Here is a 19,625-nt window from a genome sequence, read left to right on the forward strand (position 1 = left end):
TACATCTGATCAGGCAGGGAAGTCTGATCTGATCTACATCTGATACCAGGTGTAGCCCTGAGGAACCAGCCCTGTCTGCTCTTGATCTCACCCTTTCATCTTGGTTCTGTCTTAGCTCTTGTTATCTTCCTGGGCCTTAAGAAATCAGGCCTCCCACGCCTACCCCAGGACCACACACTTGCTGTTGATATCAACATGGTGACTTGTTCAGTTCAGTCGCTCAGTCGTGTCTGACTCTTTTCGACCCCACGGACTGCAGCACACCAGGCTTCCCTGTCCATCACCAACTCCCAGAGCTTGCTCAAACTCATGTCCACTGAGTTGGTGATATTATCCAACCATCTCATCCTCTGTCATCCCCTTCTCCTTCCACCTTCAATCTTTCCCAGCATCAGGGTCTTTTCAAATAAGTCAGTTCTTCGCATCAGGTGGCCAAAGTATTGGAGTTTCAGCTTTAGCATCAGTCCTTCCAATGAATATTCTGGACTGATTTCCTCTAGGATGGACTGGTTGGATCTCGTTGAAGTCCAAGGGACTCTCAAGAGTCTTCTCCAACACCACAGTTCAAAAGCATCGATTTTTCTGTGCTCTGCTTTCTTTGTAGTCCAACATGAGTGTTGGATTCACATCCATACGTGACTACTGGAAAAACCATAGCTTTGACTAGACGGATCTTTGTTGGCAAAGTAATGTCTCTGCTTTTTAGTATGCTGTCTAGGTTGGTCATGGCTTTTCTTCGAAGGAGCTAGCATCTTTTAATTTCATGGCTACAGTCACCATCTGCAGTGATTTTGGAGTCCAAAAAAATAAAGTCTCTGTTTCCATTGTTTCCACATCTATTTGTCATAAAGTGATGGGACCAGATGCCATGATCTTAGTTTTCTGAATGTTGAGTTTTAAGCCAACTTTTTCACTCTCCTCTTTCACTTTCATCAAGAGGCTTTTTATTTTATTTTTTTTTTTTGTGTACACATTTAGTTTTATTGTAACAAAGCAACTTGTACACTTTTAACGTTTAAAACTGAGCATCATCTTTCCTTTCCAGTGAAACAAAAAGAAAAATTTAAAAATAAACAGGAACAAAATTACAATAGAGAATGTCAATTGCAAATAAGATCCTACAGGTTCTGCTGATTCTCCCATCGAGTGGCAGGGCTCAAGTCATCATTAGGAGAGAATTTTATTTTAAAAGTGTCATCTTAAACTGCAAGGATGTCCATTAAACATCACAATTAAACATGCCAAAGGAGAAGCCATGTTGTCAAAATGCCCACTTAACCCACCCAACATCTCAAACCCACCCTTTGCTGACCTTCTATAACCCCATTTTTTTAAGTTTTTTTTTCTTTTTTTAAACAAGAGAAAGTAGACAGATACATGTTGGTAAATGCTAACTGTCCATATTCACATAGAGACACAGTGTAATCTCTGAGCCCAATATACAGAGAAAGGAGGAAAAAAGCTAGAATTCTATGCACTACTACACAGGGGCCTAGCACCCTCCAGCTTCCAGCAGAGCTAAGGGAGCAGAAGGTTTTTCTTTTTTTCCCACAGAGCATGGTGGTGTTGATTCCATAGTTTTTGTTGAGACAGGAAGGGATAAAAATGAATTTGAAACAGAAAGGGGTAGAGATTCTTTTCCCACTGAATTCTGCTCAAGATATTTCCCCCCTCCCCAAATAAGTTGTGAACCATGGTATAAAGGAGAAAAGAGACCTCAAAAACAGGGCGACTGAGCACAAGAGGAGGAAAAAAAAAAAGACTGCAACTTGCTCCCAGGAACTGGAGAAAATTAAAAAAGGTTGGAATCCATCAGTGTTCCATTAGTCATCTTCTCCTTCATCTTCCTCTCCTTCCTCCCCCTCATCATCATCTTCATCTTCTTCACCTTCATCCTCATCCCCTTCTTCATCAATATCTTCCAATCCTTCCTCCTCTTCATCATCGTCGTCATCCTCTTCTCCTTCCCCTTCCTCATCATCCATGTCAGGAACCAAGTAGTACTGTAACGGATTTGGCCAAATATCATCTTTGATGACCTCTCCTAATTCATCTGCACCTGCATCAGAATGATCAGTAAACCAGGTGAAGAAGCTTTCTGGTTCCTCATGCTGTCTCTTCCTGCTGGCTTTATTCTGTGTTTGACTTGATCGTTTCGTCAAATCCTTTCCAGATTTCCATTTGATTTCAGTGGACTTTGAAGATGGGTCACCACTCTCATTCAGATGAAATTCTTTGGAGAGAATTTTATTTTCGAAGTAAGGGTTTTCATCAAAATAAAAATCTATTCTGTAACCTGATTTAATGTCTTCAAATTCTGTCACTTCAACTCTTGTCAAATAATGCAGCGCCTCTTCATCCTCCTCCCCAAGCAGTGCAGACACTTGTGGATGGTTAACAAATGTTGTTACCCAAAAATTGGGGATTTTGGCGATCAATTCTGACCTCTTCTGAAAAAATGGTTGGCGGAGTTTGTTATATTTCTGTTCTACTTTCAAAATCTCCTCACTGGCTTGTTCATTAAGTCTGTCTATTTCATTTTGTACTTCATCAATATGTTCAATTGCTTCTTGCTGTTCTTTTTCTTCCTTCGGCAAATTTGAAGAAGCAGATGCCTCATCTGGCCTGGAGGCAGGAGTCGGTCTGGCTTTCTTCAGTTTCTTTGCTTGGGGTGGAAGAGAAGACTGGTGTTTGGGGGCCATGCTGGGGAAAAAAAGCCAAGAACCCTCCCAGGAGAAGAAAGAGGAACTGCGAGCTCAGAGAACTGAACTCTCAAGAGGCTTTTTAGTTCCTCTTCACTTTCTGCCATAAGGGTGGTGTCATCTGCATATCTGAGGTTATTGATATTTCCCCAGCAATCTTGATTCCAGCTTGTGCTTTCATCTAGCCCTGGCATTTCACATGATGTACTCTGCATATAAGTTAAATAAGCAGGGTGACGATACATAGCTGATACTCCTTTCCCAATTTGGAACCAGACTGTTGTTCCATGTCCTGTTCTAATTGTTGTCTTTTGTAAGCGCATACAGGATTTCTCAGGAGGCAGGTAAGTGTCTGGTTATTCCCATCTCTGGAGAATTTTTCCAACAGTTATTGTGATTCCAACACAGTCAAAGGCTTTGCGTAGTCAATAAAGCAGAGTAGAAAGGTCTTTCTGGAACTGTTCTGTTCTTCAATGATCCAGGGATGTTGGCAATTTGTATCTTGTTTCCTCTGCCTTTTCTAAATTCAGCTTAACATCTGGAAGTTCATTGTTCACTGTACTTTTGAAGCCTTTGGTGAGAATTTTGAGCACTTATTTTGCTAGCGTGTGAGATGAGTGCAATTTGTACAGTTGTTTGAACATACTTTGTTATGGCCTTTCTTTGGGATTGAATGAAAACTGACCTTTTCAGTTCCTGTGGCTTACTGCTGAGTTTTCCAAAATCTGCTGACATATTGAGTGCAACACTTTCACAAGATTCATCTTTCAGGATCTGAAAAGCTCAGCTGGAATTCGCATTACTTCCACTACTTTGTTTGTAGTGATGCTGCCTAAGGCCCACTGACTTTGCATTCCAGGATGCCTGGCTCTAGGTGAGTGATCACACCATTTTGATTATCTGGGTCGTGAAGATCTTTTTTGTACAGTTCTTCTGTGTATTCTTGCCACCCCTTCTTAATATCTTCTGGTTCTGTTAGGTCCATACCATTTCTGTCCTTTATTGTGCCCATCTTTGCATGAAATGTCCCCTTGGCATCTCTAATTTTCTTGAAGAAATCACTAGTCTTTCCCATTCAATTATTTTCCTCTATTTCTTTGCATTGACCACTGAGGAAGGCTTTCTTATCTCTGCTTGCTTTTCTATGGAACTCTGCATTTAAATGCATGTATCTTTCCTTTTCTCCTTTGCCTTTCGCTTCTCTTCTTTTCTCAGCTATTTGTAAGGCCTCCTCAGACAACCATTTGCAGCTTTTACATTTCTTTTTCTTGGGGATGCGTCTTGATCATACTTGCTCTGGCCGCAATGTCACGAACCTCTGTCCATAGTTCATCAGGCACCTCTATCAGATTCTAATCCCTGAATCTATTCTCACTTTCCACTGTCTAATTGTAAGGGATTTGATTTAGTCATACCTGAATGGGTCTATGGTTTTCCCTACTTTCTTAAGAATTAAGTCTGGAATTTGGTAATAGGAGTTATGATCTGAGCCCCCACAGTCACTCCCAGTCTTGTTTTTGCTGACTGTATACAGCTTCTCCATTTCTCTTGGACTGAAAAGAAGTATAATCAATCTGATCAGTGTGACCATCTGGTGATGTCCACTGTGTGGAGTCTTCTCTTGTGTTGTTGGAAGAGGGTGTTGCTATGACCAGTGCGTTTCTCTTGCAAAACTCTACTAGCCTTTGCCCTCTTCATTCTGTACTCCAAGGCCAAATTTGCCTGTTACTCCAGGTATCTCTTGACTTCCTACTTTTGCATTCCAGTCCCCTATAATGAAAAGGACATCTTTTTTGGGTGTTAGTTCTAGAAGGTCTTGTAGGTCTTCATAGAACCATTCAACTTCAGCTTCTTCAATATTACTGGTTGGGACATAGACTTGGATTACTTGGAAATGAACAGAGATCATTCTGTTGTTTTTGAGATTGTATCCAAGTATTGCATTTTGGACTCTCTTGTTGACTATGAGTGCTACTCCATTTCTTCTAAGGGATTCTTGCCCACAGTAATAGATATAATAGTCATCTGAGTTAAATTCACCCATTCCAGTCCATTTTAGTTCACTGATTCCTAAAATGTCAATGTTCACTCTTGCCATCTCCTGTTTGACCACTTCCAATTTATCTTGATTCATGGACCTAACATTCCAGGTTCCTATACAATATTGTTCTTTACAGCATCAGACTTTACATCCATCACCAGTCACATCCACAACTAGGTGTTGTTTTTGCTTTGGCTCTGCCTCTTCATTCTTTCTGGAGTTATTTCTCCACTGTTCTCTGGTAGCAATTGGGCACCTACCCACCTGGGGATTTCTTTGTTCAATGTACTATCTTTTTGCCTTTTCATACTGTTCATGGGGTTCTCAAGGCAAGAATACTGAAGTGGTTATCCATCTCCTTCTCCAGTGGACCACGTTTTGTCAGAACTCTCCACCATGACCCATCTATCTTGGGTGGTCCTACACAGCATGGCTCATAGTTTCTTTGAGTTAGACAAGGCTGTGGTCCATATGATCAATTTGATTAGTTTTCTGTGATTGTGGTTTTCATTCTGTCTGCCCTCTGATGGATAAGGATAAGAGGCTTATGGAAGCTTCCTGATGGGAGGGACTGACTGAGGGGGAAACTGGGTCTTGTTCTGATGGGAGGGCCATGCTCAGTAAATCTTTAATCCAATTTTCTGTTGGTGGGCGGGGCTGTGTTCCCTCCCTGTTGGTGGGCCACACTATGGTGGAGGTAAAGAAGATAGTGGTGACCTCCTTCAAAAGGTCCTTGTGCACACACTGCCACACTCAGTGCCCCTGACCCTGCAGCAGGCCACTGCCGACCCACGCTTCTGCCAGAGACTCCTGGACACTCACGGGCAAGTCTGGGTCAGTCTCTTGTGGGGTCACTGCTCCTTTCTCCTGGGTCCTGGTGCACACAAGGTTTTGTTTGTGCCCTCCAAGAGTCTGTTCCCCTAGTCCTGTGTAAGTTCTGGCAGCTCTGTGGTGGGGTAAATGGCAACCTCCAAGAGGGCTTATGCCATACCCAGGTCTGCTGCACCCAGAGCCCCTACCCTTGACTTGTCATGTCCCAGTAATCCTGAGTCCTAGGGGATCCAGATGAGCCCTCATTTCCTAAGAGTCTTCTCTGTGCTGAGAACCTTACACACACAATCTAATTTAATCTCCACAACTCACTGAAGAACAGATGTATGAAGAACCAGCACTCAGAGAGATCACATAACTTGCCACATTCCCACAGTGAATAGGGGGCAAGGAATTGAACGTGGGACTTCATTGCTTCACCAGGACGCCTTTGCAGGAGAGAGAAAGGAAAGAAATCAGAGGGTGGGCGAAAGTAATGAACATTGTGTAGGATATACGTGGTCCTCATAATGATGCTGTGAAAGGGTCCAGAGAGAAACCCAGTCAATAAATAGAAGAAAAAATAAAAAAAATAAATAGAAGAGTGACATGTTGAACCCTGCAAAGACAGGAAAGTATGGTGAACAAACAAGAACAGTTCAGTTTGGATATTTGGATATTCAAAGGGAGAATGAAGGGCCAAAGAAGGGTCACAGCTGGAGGAATAGGTTGGGGCCAGATCATGGAGGACTTATAGGTTCCAGAAGGAGAATCTAGACTTCCTTGGGACTAGTGAAAATGACTGCAGACTTCAAACAGAGGAGGGCCATGGTCAGGATTGTGGTCCAGGGACCCTGATCTGATTAGGATGGATCTGAGTGAGAAGAGACCAGATGAAGCAGAGACCATTAGAAAGTTACCACAGTGGTCCAAACACAACCTTAGGAGAACTGGAATTAAGGCAGTGGTGGTGGGGATGGGGAAGGCGTGAAGATGAGTAGGGTTGATGGCAACTGCAACTGATTGAATGTGGGACTCCTAGACTCTGTGTTTGGGGGACTGTATGTCAGTATGAGCTCATCCTAACTTGATGATATTTGTAAAGACCTTATTTCCAAATAAGGTGACATTCATTGGCTCCAAGTGAACATGGCTGTTGGGAGAAACGATTCAATTCAGTACATGGGGGAATAATATCCCTCTCATAGGGTGGCTCTTTTCTAGAGGTAAATGAGATACAATTATGTGATATAACTACCTGATTTTCATTATTCTTCTTTCAGGCATAGAATCCCCAGCCAGGAAGTCTTAGAAAGACTTTGAGGGGACTCCCCTTGTGGTCCAATGGCTAAGACTCTACACTACCAACGCAGGGTGCCTGGGTTCAATCCCTGGTCAGGGAACTAGATCACACAGGCTGCAACTAAGTGTTCTCAGGCTGCAACTAAAGACCTCACATGCTTAACAAAGATCAAAGATCCTGTGTGCCGCAGCTAAAACCTGGAGCAGCCAAATAAAGAAATAAATACATAAATAAATAGCTTTAAAAAAGACTCTAGAAGGACAAATCCAGGAAGGAGAGTGATAGTCACCAAAAACTGTCTTGAGATTCCCTGAGCACTTCAAGAACAAGAATTGGCACTGTCTGTCACTCATCAAGTGCTCTGGGGAGCCACCTCCCTGCCCAGCCCTGCAATTCCTCATCATGGTGTTACTCAATTCTGTGAGAGACCAGTGAATTAAAGCAGATGAGAGTTCTCTTCTTTCAACTTCATGGATTTCCTGACAGCATCACAGATGTGTAGCAATCTGTACATGTGCAGCTGTGAACTATGAGGTGTACTAGCCCCTTGCCTCCGAACCACAGAAAATGAGCACATGGAGATGCACACCTTCCGGTCACATTTCACTCCAGAGCTCCTGTTATCGGCTATAACCTAGTCAGTGGGGGACTTGTAAAGGTTCAACAACCAGGTCTGCAGAGGAAAAAAAAAAAAAACCACCAAAACCTTGATATGCAGTATTTGCCAATTACCATGGAGTAAGTATGCCCACCACGGCTGACTTCAAGCTGCCTACATGAAGTAAGAGAACATAGAGTTGGGAAAAGATCAGCACAATCAGCTCTCATGAGCCAACTCCGGAACACCACTACACACAGTTATCTGTGGACCAGGAAACCAAGGGGAGGGGTCTACACACGTCCCCTCTCCCACCAGCCGACAGCCTTTTGGATTAGTCACCTTGCAGTGGTCATGTGATACAAGTTTAGACGTTACAAATGTCTTATTAATTGAGGCATTTGAGTGTCATTTGAGAAGCTGTGGTGCTGCAAAAGGTGCTCTGGGCTAGATCTGAACCCAGATTCTATCACTGTATGATAACCTGGGTAAATCATATAATCTTCTTTGAATAATTAGCCATTCATTCAATAATTATTGACTCTTTATTGTTACAAGATGGGGAAATAAAGATGAAAAACAGCACAGCCCCTGGGTCAAGAAACTCACAAGCTGGAGGAGAAGAGAGTCATAAAAATGACAATAATTTGGGGTAGGTATCAGTTTCCTCATCTATAGGGGTAAGAGGATTACTCCAGAAAAGGGAAAGAGAACACACATTTATAAAGTTCCCAACACAGTACTTGGAACCGAGTAGGGGCTTAGCAAATGTTTATTAAACTCAGGAAAGCAAACATGAGGCAAGAAATCATCAAAGAGGAGGCACCTGCCTACCCTAATGAAGCACTGGGCTAGAAGCCCTGGGGACCACAGGGTGGCCATGGGGGCTACAGCCTAGGAGGGTGATGGGAAGGCCACACCTCTCCCCTGGCCCCGAGTCTCCGCTCATCCAAGGGTCATCTTCTTCCCTGTGCTGCTGTGGGAGGTAGGTGGGGATGAAGGCAAAGTCACTGGCAGATTCATCAGAGCCCACCCACTTGGGATGACTGGGCAGACCACTGTCTTGAGAATAGGAGACAGACCCTTCAACATTTCTGGGCCTCATTATAGAATGGGATAGGGTAAAGAATTTAGTACTTATAAAATATTTTCCTTCTATTTAACTACTTGAAAAAACACACCTTTTTCTTAGTTTCAGTAATCATTAGAATATGGCCAGTCTTGTTTTTCTTATCAGCTCTCCACCCTCACCCCCCATGCTTTTTATATCAGTGATCAATTAAGGTCAGTTGAGTTTTCGCTGCTGCCCCCACCCTCTACCTCCCGTCACTCAGGTTTGCACAATAGCTTCCTCTTGAGCACTTTCCCTGCAATACTTACACGCTGCCACCAGAGAGTAGCAGGGTGTCTTACTTAAATGGTTAAAGGAATTTTATCTGAAATCATAGTCACAACCCTGGCTTTTCTAATAAAAATGAAAAATTTGTCACTCTATTCTTTAATAATAATAAAAAAAAATCTCCTTTCCCACATCCAACTTTTTTTCTGGAAGCAAGGAGTTAAACAAAATTTAAACACAGTGCGTCCTCTTAGCAACGCCCTTGACAGCCTGCAACATTGACAAACTGTCTCTGATTCAAACTGCCTTCTTTTACAAAGCTTCCAGCTACAAATCCAAGCTGACAGCCGAATATCACCTTCAAAACGACAAGTTTAAATGAGTTATTATTTGTAAAAGGCCTAAAAGACTGTCTGGCACATAGTAAGCGCTATACAACTATTTGAGGTTTTATTTATTTTCACATTTAAAAATTTTTTTTCCCTTTGCATAGGAAAGTGAATTCATTTCATCACTGCAGGAATTAGCAATGAATGAGTCTTCATTACTCTGGTTTAATTATCCGCTTCCTGTGAATGGGGAAAGGGATGCCTACGGAGACAGGAAGCTGTCCCAAAGGGGGCCTGGCTGGGGCCGGAGCTGGTTTCTTTCCTCCTCTGACACCTTCCAATAGGGGAAGCTCTTCATCTCCCTCTGGTTCACTCCCAGTCACCGGACTCAGCCCTGAGTCCAGACTCCAGAGATGTTGGGCAGGGTTGATTTTTTTTTTTTTTTAATCTTTTCAGAGTTAAGCCAAGAAGAGCTTCTGGAGAGGCACAGCCGGTGGAGCTTGATCAATTAAATTATCATAAGCAGCAGGGGCATGAGGAGGGGAGGACTCACAAGCCAGGCCCATTGCTACCGCAATGGAGCCGTCATCTGCCAGCAGACAGCTGCATGTGGGGCCTGGCAGAGATGGTCAGGTTGGCAGGAGGCCTCGGCGCCACCTCAGGGAATTGTTGGTGCTCACAGGTCCTCAGGATGCTGCTGCTCTCGATGGCTGCAGCGGCACCTGCCGTGAGCTGAGCTCCTCTGGGCCAAACACATTTAACCCCTAAATGGGTATTACTGTGTCCATTTTCCGGAAGGGGAAACTGACACTCAGAAACGCTAGGTGACTTCCTCAAGGCCACACAGCTAGTAGAGCGAAGAAGCTGGAATAGGGCCAGGTCTAGACACCAGTTTCCCTCTCAGATAAAGCTGGTTCTTCTTATCTCACCACTTGATAGGAACAGAGTAAAGGGACAATGTAGGCGATTAAATAGTTAATCCTGTAGGGGACTGTAAGTAAAGAAAAAAGTATGGGAGATCCTGTAAGTTAATTACCACCCAAGAAAGCAGGTTAGCTTAATCACAAAACCAAGAAAGCTTGCTCAGCAACAAAACCATGCAACAGAAACGTGAGTCATGTCCCCGAACAATAAAACAAAGGTGGACTGAGACCTGCATCTTGCCCAGGGAGTCAGTAAGTTAACGATTCCTAGAACATGCTTCTCTGCTGGGTGGACCCATCTTTTCTTCCCAGGGGGCCTCTCCTGCCCCCACACTCCCACCCCCGGGACCTGCTCCTTGGTGCCTGAGGATCACACCCTTCTCCTGGGTGCCCACCAGCTCCACCTGCTGGAGGGGTCAGGGAGCTGCAGCCCAGAGGGCATTTTTGTTACAGTCTCTGGCCCAGGCACAGAAATGACTCAGGGCTGGATTCTCTACCCTCCAAGGCCCACTGGTCAGGTTGGTGGAGAAAGGTGCCCCAAAGAGAGTGTTGGGCGAATGTGCTTAGAAAGGGGGAGGGCATCAAGAAGCTAACTTGTTGGCCAGTCTACAGAGCACAGTTTAAGACAGAGCCTGAGGCAGGGTGTGATCAGACTTAAAGCCCAGGAGAAAGAGAGGTGAGACAGGCCCTCAGAGATAAGATCCGAGGGGGGTTCCAGGCAGGAAAAGAGCCTGGGGGCTTCCTTGGTGGTCCAGTGGTTAAGAATCTGCCTTCCAAGGCACGGGGATGAGGGTCCTACATGCCACAGGGTAACTAAGCCTGAGAGCTGCAAACAGAGAACGCACCGCAATGAAAGATCCCATGTGCTGCAACCCACTGCAGCCAAATAAATAAATAAATATTTTGAAAAAAGAAGAAGAAGAAAAAAGAAAAGATCCTGGCTTTCAAATGTCTCAGGAGAGGGATTAAATAAGAAACAGTTGAGGCTGGAAGGTGAGGGGAAGGGCACCAGCTGCGCCAGGATATATGTGGCCTGGATGAGACCAGGGATAAGAAAAAGGCATCCCAAGGGGCCAGACCCACACACAGGGTGCACCCGGCAGGGCCTTTCAGACCCGAGTAGGTCCCCCAGGCGTCAGGAGCAGGGGCACCTGCGGGACAAGTCTGGGGGGGTCACGGGCAATGGTCAGGGACGGACAGTGAGAGAAGCCAGGCCCTGCTCTCAGGAACAGCTGTCTCCCCTGAGTGCTCCACAGTCTAGTCTTAGGGTCACATGGAGCCCCATCTCATCCCAGAGGCTGAGCAGGGTGTTGACCACGCAGGTGGCAGGGCCCCGTCGGGAGGGGCCTTCCACTTCATCCGATGGTGTCCCTGTAGGACAGGTGATTCCCGTCTGAGCTCCATTCTCTTGACTCTCACCTCTGACCCCTCCCTGTGGACTGACAGGGTGGCTTCGGGTGGCTGGGCCCGCCCCAGAGCCACCCTGTGGTGGAGTGGGTGCAGAGGAGCAGAGAATGCCCTGATGCCTGCCCCAGGTCATGGGGTGGAGACAGAGGACCCTGCCTCTGTCTGCTGAGTCAGCCAGCAGCCCGAACATGTGTGCGTCAGTGACATGGTGTGGGTGATAAGGCACGAGAGAATCAGTGCCTCTGCGTGTGCATGTGTGTTTGTGAAACTGAGGGTGTGACTGTGTCAGAGGGTGAGACAGTGTGTTAAGGTGTGTGTGAGACTCTATGTGTGTGTGACCGTGGAACAGTTCTAAATATGAGGTGATGGAAAGGCAAACAGACAGTCACCTTGGCAGACTCACGGAGCCCAAAGTACACTGACATCAAGAGAAGGATTTGCAGAGACAGTCTCTGGAGCGGGGCTGAGACCTCCAATAAAGAGGAATGGAGATCAGTGGAGATGGAAGAAGAGACACAGGAGAGTTAAGGTGAAGAAGAGAAGCGTTGAAAGGATAATCAGCAGAGAGGACCGGGTCAGTGACTCCTGCATGTACCCCTAGACTGGGGTCCCCCTAAGAAGAATTGGAGGTTTCCCTGGTGGCTCAGTGCTAAAGAATCTGCCTGCCAGTGCAGGAGACTTGGGTTCAACCTCTGGATTGGGAAGATCCCCTGGAGAAGGAAATGGCAACCCACTTCAGTATCCTTGCCTGGAAAATCCCATGGAGAGGAGCCTGGTGGGCTAGAGTCCATGGGGAGGAAAAAGAGTCGGACTCAACTTTGCAACTAAAAACAACAAACAAAGAAAAATTGGAGGGTCAGCCTGACAAAGAGACCATTGCCACAGCCCCTGGAGCTCTCTCTGGTTCCAAATGCTGGCCTCAGCCACTCATCATTAGCTGGGGAAGAGCACAGGGAGAAAGGGGATGCCCCTATGTTTGTGCGTGTGTGGAGGGTTTTGCATGTGAACCAGGAGCATCCCCTCCCCCCTTCCTCTCTACCTGCACCCCCCACCTTTCAGTCATCCAGGAGGCCCCCCAGCAGGTTCCTCTCTTGCCAAGCGCCAATCCTGACGTGGCATCTTATTCTGCTGACCTAAGTCTAATTTACTTAAGGAAAAAAACTCTTTCCTGGCCCCCAAATCAAATCACTCAGGGAAAGGAGGGGGTTGAAAGGAACCAGGGGAAATAAATGTATTCAGCAAGTGTATTTTTATTCCAATAAAACTTGATTTAATAACCACCATGAATATTTCATTTGCAAGAGGCTGTCCCCCTCCTGCAGCCTGCACTGGTCTCTGGCCAAGTTTGCCCTTCCTGCCCCTGGGGCAGCACACACCCCTGCTCCAGCACCCTGGCAGCTCTCGGAGCAGCTGAAAAAGCTGTCCACCTCTGCCTGTCAGCCGTCACCAGAGCCGCTCCTCAGGGGACCCGGCCTGGTACTAAGAACAGGGCAATCCTAGAGACTGAGATGGAGTGCTTAGTTAGTTGCCCAGTTGCATCCGATTCTTTGTGACCCCATGGACTGTAACCCGGCAGGCTCCTCTGCCCGTGGGATTCTCCAGGCAAGAATACTGGAGTGGGTTACCATGCCCTCCTCCAGGGGATCTTCCTCACCCAGGGATCAAACCCAGGTCTCCGGCATTGCAGGTAGATTCTTTACCATCTGAGGCACCAGGGAAGCCCTTGAGATGGAGAGTCGGGTTCAAACACTCGCATTAACACTGAATTGCTGGGTGGTGACCTTGGTCAAGTTACTTCATTCTGTGAGCCTCAGTTTCTTCTCCCTATCTTATAAAATTTTTATGAGGATCAATAAACATATAATGGAATAAATGAATAAGTTTATATTAATCAGTTATTATCCTTTCTGGGGATTGAGGGCCAAGAGATGAGTTATCCAGAAGTTTTTATCTCCCCAACAACTTACTCCCTTCTGGATTCATGCTTTTAAGCCACTTCCACCGTTGTCCCTCTCCTCTAAACCCTTATCCACCCATCCTATACTAGGCCAGGACACTTCCACTAAGCAAATCCAGTGGGGTTGGGAGGAGTGAAACTGGAAAAAGGATAGTGGGCAACTGTTTTCACAGTACCAAGGTAACTTCCTCCCCAGGCTCAGGAAACATGAAATGAGTGGGGCTGATACCACCCTGGTCCCGGCGGGAGGGCACATGACCCAAGCCTGGCCAATCAGAATGCCCCATTCTCTGGTCACAGTGACTCTTTCTGGGATAGGCATGTGACCCTATCAGGCCAATGCAACTCCATCCTGGGACTTTTGCTGGAATGACTGAGTAAAAGGATGCTTTCTCTCCATTGGAGATGTTATGCTGGGAGACTGCAGACCTGGAAGTGTTGGGCGCCATCTCTGTCATGCCTTTGGGAAGGGAACACTTGAGAATGAAGCCAACACAAAGGAAAACAGAGCCACAGTGGAGACAGATTATGGCTATCATGATGCAGTTGTGCCTAGAGCAACAGCTACCCCTGCTCTTTCCAGTTCCAAGAGGTGATAAATCCTCTTTTCTGCCTAGCCATCTTAGGCTGGGTTTCTGTCACTTACAATGAAAAAGTATTGATTGATGCCTGGGATCTGAAGCGTGTCTTTTCATTTCATTAATTAAAGCCTTCTACATCCCCAGGAAAATGTTTGCAGAAAGTGGGACATCAGATCAGAAGAAATGGTGGTGCTTCAGGCTGGCTGGCCCTAGTCCCCTTACCCCTGGAGATATCTTTAAGAATTCAGGTACAATCAGAGGCAGTGGTACTGGCTCCTCTGAGACATTCCCACCATTCGTCAGGAAACTGGTGTAGGGCCCTGCAGGGATGACTTGGGGTTACCCCACCCCTTTCTAGCCTGCTACTGGTGTTCCTCAATGGTGTCATCAATCAACTAGTCAGTCAACAACAAAGGTGTAGTGGAAGGGTGGGCTCAGGACCAGGATGGCTTCAGCAGATCAGATGCCTCTCTGAGCCTCAGTCTCACTGTCAGGGAGATGAGAAGGGTTAAACAAGATGAACTCCAACCCAGCTCTAATATCATTTATATTTATGAGTCTTTATTATGTTTAGACTTGGGGAAATAAAAGTAAAGAAGGTCTCTGTCCTTAACTGCACAATCTCTTTGAGAGTAGAAGACACACATTAAAATAAAGCAAAAAAAAAAAAATCAATAATGTTGTTCTCAAGGCAAATCTGAAGTAGAGGAGAGCTGGCCAGGATGGTCTGCAAGCTCTTTTGTGGCCCTGAGAATCTATGAGAAGGAAAGAGGCTGTGTCTCAAGGAGACAGAGATAGCAGCCAGTGCCTGGGTTCTGAGGCCTGATGGGTTTTCTCCAGGAGATTCTGGGCATCAGAGGAGTTTCCCAGATGCCCCAGATTCTCAAGTTGGCTTGGCAAAGTGTGGAACCAAGACCCAGGTGGGTGGGTGTGAAAACTCAGGAGGAAGATTGGGAGAAGAGAGGGCGGGAGTGCAGGCACTTGTGGGAGCGCCTGTCTGCTTGCTATTTCTGCCATTTGCAAGAGTTTGCAAATTTCCAAGTAGTTTCTGCCCAGAGAGAAAAATGTCTCTCCAGAGTCAAGGCTGCCTGGAAGCCAGAGTGGGGCCAGGGGAGGTCCAGGAAAGGACTGGCACTGGGAGGGGTTCAGCTGGGGGTGGAGGGTGTGGGGCAGATCAGGAGGCTAGGGCTAGCTAGGCAGGTGGGCGGGCAGGTCTGGCGGCTGCTCTAAGGTTCTAGATCAGGGATATAAAGATCCCAGGTGGCGCTAGTGGTAAAGAACTGTCTTCTGCCAATGCAGAAGACGCAGGAGACCCAGGTTCAATCCCTGGGTCAGGAAGATCCCCTGGAGGAGGGCAAGGCTTGAAGATTCTTCTTGCTTGAAGAATCCCTTAGACAGAGGAGCCTGGTGGGCTACAGTCCATAGGGTCTCAAAGAGTCAAACATGGCTGAAGCAACTTAGCACGCACACAAACCGGGTGCCTCCCAGCCCTGGGTCACACTTAACTGAGCTCAGGGCCCCTTCTGGATGTGGGGGCAGGTGCAGGGACCTCAGGTCTGCTGACTGTGCCATCACACGAGCTTTCTTGGACCATCAAGTAAGGTAATGCAGGATGTTTACTGCAAGAGTGCCCGGTGGAGGGTCCAATGGGCTGGACCCAACCTGTACATCACTCGCCGGGTTGTGTGCCCCGGCACAGGGTTAGGTTCTTCCAGAGGGAGAGGTGCCCCAAAGGGGGACCCTGTGTTCTCTCTCAAGGTATGAGCAACAGTCCTGAGGACAGAGAGGGGTGCTGGGGCCAAGATGACCACGACTGTGACTGTGGGCAAATCCTCCTTCCTCTTGGAGGCTGGGCTTGACAGTACTCGCTCTCCTGAGTCCACACTTCCAGCCCCCTCTCCTTATCTGTCCAAACTGAGGACCCTGTTCTCCCAGAAGCAAGCTATGAGCTAGTCCCCCCACCTCTTACCATCCCAGCAAATACATCCCATCCCAGACCCAGTGGAGTGTGGAAAGTTACCTAAACAAAGAGAAGGGCATAGAACCGAATTTCTGTTTGGCTGGGGGCTGGGACTGAAATTCAGGACTGACCATTCTGAGGTGTCCTTGCTCATGGTGGGGACAAGATTTTTTCTTAAAGGAAAGGACAATCCAGTTCACAAAATCTCCTCCTTCGTCCCCTCCCCCTTCCTTTTCTCTTCCAACTCAGAGCCACCAGGGGAGGCCCTGACTCCCAAATCAGGTGACAACCTGGGAACCAGTCCAGATGCCTCCCTCTTCCCTATTCTCTGGAACTAATGGGTCACCAAATTCTGTTGATCCTACTTCCCCCAAATGTCCCCCTTTGTGCACCCCCTTGCTTTTGTTCAGGCTCCCCAATTTGACAACTAGCTCATTGCCTCTATCCTCCTGGTGATCTCTGAGCTTGGCCTCCAGCCCACTTGGTTTCCCAGTAAAGGGAGAATCCCGGTCTGGGTGACCCCTAAGTTCTCATCTTAATGCTGACGTCATGACAATGGCCTAAGGCAGCTGCCCTTTGACCACATTGTCAGGTCAGTGCAGACACTTTTAAGAATCTGATAAGGGAGGAGGGAGGCTCAAGAGGGAGGGTATATACATACATACGTACATATATATAAACTAATTATGACTGATTCACACTGATGTACGGCAGAGACCATCACAACATTGTAAAGCAATTATCCTCCAATAAAAAAGAAGAATCTGACGAAAACTGTGGACTGTCCCTATCTGAACGCACACCTACATACAATTTTGCAAATCTTTTCAAGGAGTTCATGGTCTTATTGGGGATCACAGACTGCAGGTTAAGAATTTCTATTTGGAAACTTCCCTGGAGGTCCAGGGGTTAAGACTCTGAGCTTCCATTGCAGGGTGCATGGGTTTAATCCCTGGGCAGGGAACTAAGATCCTGCATGCCACATGGCATGGCCGGAGAAAGAGAGAAAAGAATTTCTGTTTGAATTTCTAGGGCCCCTGGGCTCAAAGAAAAGCCCAGATGGAGATCCTATTTTTTCATCATCCTCTGGACAGACTCCAGGGCAGCTGCTTCTTGGCCTGTGTTCCAGGTTGCAGTAAACTGCCCATCAGCTCGGGGCCTGGGGCCGAAGCCTCCCCGGAAAAAGCAGGGCTGTGTCCATGAGAGCCATTAGACTCGGCCCTGCAGGGTGACCCAGTTTGTCTGAGGCCCAGCTGGGACTGGAGAAAGTAACCAAGTGCCTGGGCCACATGCAGACACAGTTAAAAGGCAGACTAATGGGTGGTCAGGTGCGAGGACGCTGGCCAAGGCGGCACGCTGGGGAACACAAGGCATCTGTCTGGATCTGTAAGGCACTGTGTGAATCCTTCCTAGCTGGCCTGCCTGAATGAAGAAGCCTCCCAAAGACTTGCAGCCCCAGTGGCAAAAAGCCTCCCCTGTCTTTGCTGGTGGCAGAGTTCAGAGAAATCCAAGTGGGGTCGGAGTGCTGGAGAGTGTGTAAGGAATGAACAATGGCAGAATCAATGGGCTGGATTACAGACCCTGCCGCAGTGGGCGGATAATAGCGGCCAAGCGCCAGTTTCTCAGACCAAGTGACCTGACCCTGCGCTGTCAGAAAGTGCCAATCACAGGGGATTAAAACCAGCCTGGAGTGCAGCCCCTGGGAGAAGGGCCTGAAACTGGGCTAACAGTCAAGAAGGGAGCTGAGGATGGTGGCGGCAGTGCCCAGTCTGGAGGCCGTGGGGGAGGGGTACCTGGCTGCCCTCGGCCCACCGAGGGTGGAGGAGGCAGGGGCTGAGGCTAGAGCAGGAGAGAGCTGGGACCGAGGGGATGGAGGTCATCAGCAAGAGCAAGCAGGGGGCCAGCAGAAAGGAAGAGTGGGCTCAGGGTGGGGCTAGATCATTCCTGGGGGGCTGCAAGCAGACTTGGGAACTAGACTCTGAATCTTGCTGACCCAGCATTGTCTGCCCTTCTGGAGCATAAGCCAAATGCTGGAGGGATTTTTAAGAGTCACAAGTCTCCAGGAGCCTCAGGCTTCCATTTAGAGTTTAGATACTTTGGGGAGAACTTTGAACCTTCAGGCAGCCCTTGGGGCTCCTCAGCCTTCACACACACACACACACACACACACACACACACACACTTACCTGCCTCTCACAGCAAGCCCAGAGGTGGAAAGAAGTGTCTTTTCCAGAGTCACAAGGCTAATCAGAGGTGCCTGCAGGAGCCCCAGTTTCCTTGTTTGTGAAACAAGCAACATCTGCCTCACAGAAGTGATTGTGAACATGGCATTTACTCCATGCTGAGCCCTTGCTTAATGTAAATTATGCCATGGAATCATTTCAACAATGTTATGGTACATTACTTCATGTTGCAGACATGGAAACTGTAGTTCAGAGAGGTGAAGTAACTTGTTCAAGTCCACACAGTGTATAAGTGACCAAGCCAGGATTTGAACCCTAGTGGGTCTGGCTTTGGAGCTTGAGAAAATCTAATGTGAAGAGGGCTTTGTAAAGTGCTTTGCGGGGTCAGTTATCAGCAATGGGACTGGATAGGGGTCCTCTGGGGAGCAGAGAGAGGAAGTAACCAGGATTTCCCTCCCTCTCGGCTTAGCTAAGTGAACCAGAGGTGAACTGGGTGCCTATCTTGGTGGAGTGGGGCCGTCGTGGGGGATGTGGTAGGGGATGGTGGCAGGCCCCTCCCTGTAATTCAGCACCCCCACCCCACCTATGCTAATGGACTGCAGGGGAAATCATCTGTAAGAGGCGATTTTCTGCAGCTCCCAGATCAAAGTCTGGCCCAGAGTAAGCCCCCTCGCTGAATAATGAAGATGAATCCCAGCCAGGTCTGCCCAGAAAGAACGTTAACTAAATGAAGATGGCAGTTCAGTGACTGTGGAGTTTGTATCAGGGCCAAATTGATCTCTCTCTTCCAGCATGTAGATGCAAAACTTGGGCTGCTGCCCAAGAAAGGGGGAACACACACGCCCACACATGTGCACACATTCATCTCCCTGCTCCCCCTCAATCCCTGGCCGCTGGCGGCCACCCGCCTCAGTCAGCACAGAAGCTGTGGGGAGAGCGGCAGGGCTGGGATGGACAAAGCACGATTGGGAGGGGTTTGCTGCAAGGGGATCCACCAGGTCTCCCATTTTTACCCCCAGAACAAGGGTAGCACTGTAATGTTAGACCTGGGTTCAAGTCTAGCTCTTATATGCTTAAGTGACCTTATACGCTTAAGTGAGCTAAAAACTTAAAAATATCCAAGCCTCAATTTTTTTTTTTTAAATTTTTTGGCTGCACCATAAGATATGTGGGATATTATTACCCCAACCAGGAATCAAACTTATGCCTTCTGTCTTCGAAGTGCGGAGTCTTCACCACTGGACCGCCAGGGAAGCCCCATCAAGCCGCAGTTTCTTAATTGACAAAGTAGGAATAATAATGAAACCTGCCCACCAGATCCATGCTGTGTGAATCATTAAGTGACGAACCTGAAGGCTTCCTGGAACTTCCCTACCATCCCTGAGACCCAGACTGGGCTCGCAGACCTAAACTTTTTCTAACTTCGAACTTAAGCCTCCAGCACCAACTTCCTAGGCATCTGATGATCATTCTCTCCAAACCCCACTATAAG

At 47.3% G+C, this 19,625-nt stretch overlaps 2 protein-coding genes across 19 annotated transcripts in view; both read right to left on the reverse strand.

The window, feature by feature from the left end:
• Positions 1–19,625, reverse strand: part of MEGF11 (multiple EGF like domains 11) — a 382,331-nt gene that overhangs the window by 116,982 nt on the left and 245,724 nt on the right. The gene's annotated exons all lie outside the window — the stretch shown is intronic.
• On the reverse strand, positions 953–2,763 carry LOC122443056 (protein SET-like). Its single transcript, XM_043470859.1, has one exon. The coding sequence runs from the start codon at positions 2,700–2,702 to the stop codon at positions 1,824–1,826; it is 879 nt and encodes a 292-aa protein (XP_043326794.1). The 5' UTR covers positions 2,703–2,763; the 3' UTR covers positions 953–1,823.

The sequence above is a fragment of the Cervus canadensis genome, chromosome 6, assembly GCF_019320065.1.
Source record: "Cervus canadensis isolate Bull #8, Minnesota chromosome 6, ASM1932006v1, whole genome shotgun sequence".
Classification (NCBI taxonomy): domain Eukaryota; kingdom Metazoa; phylum Chordata; class Mammalia; order Artiodactyla; family Cervidae; genus Cervus; species Cervus canadensis.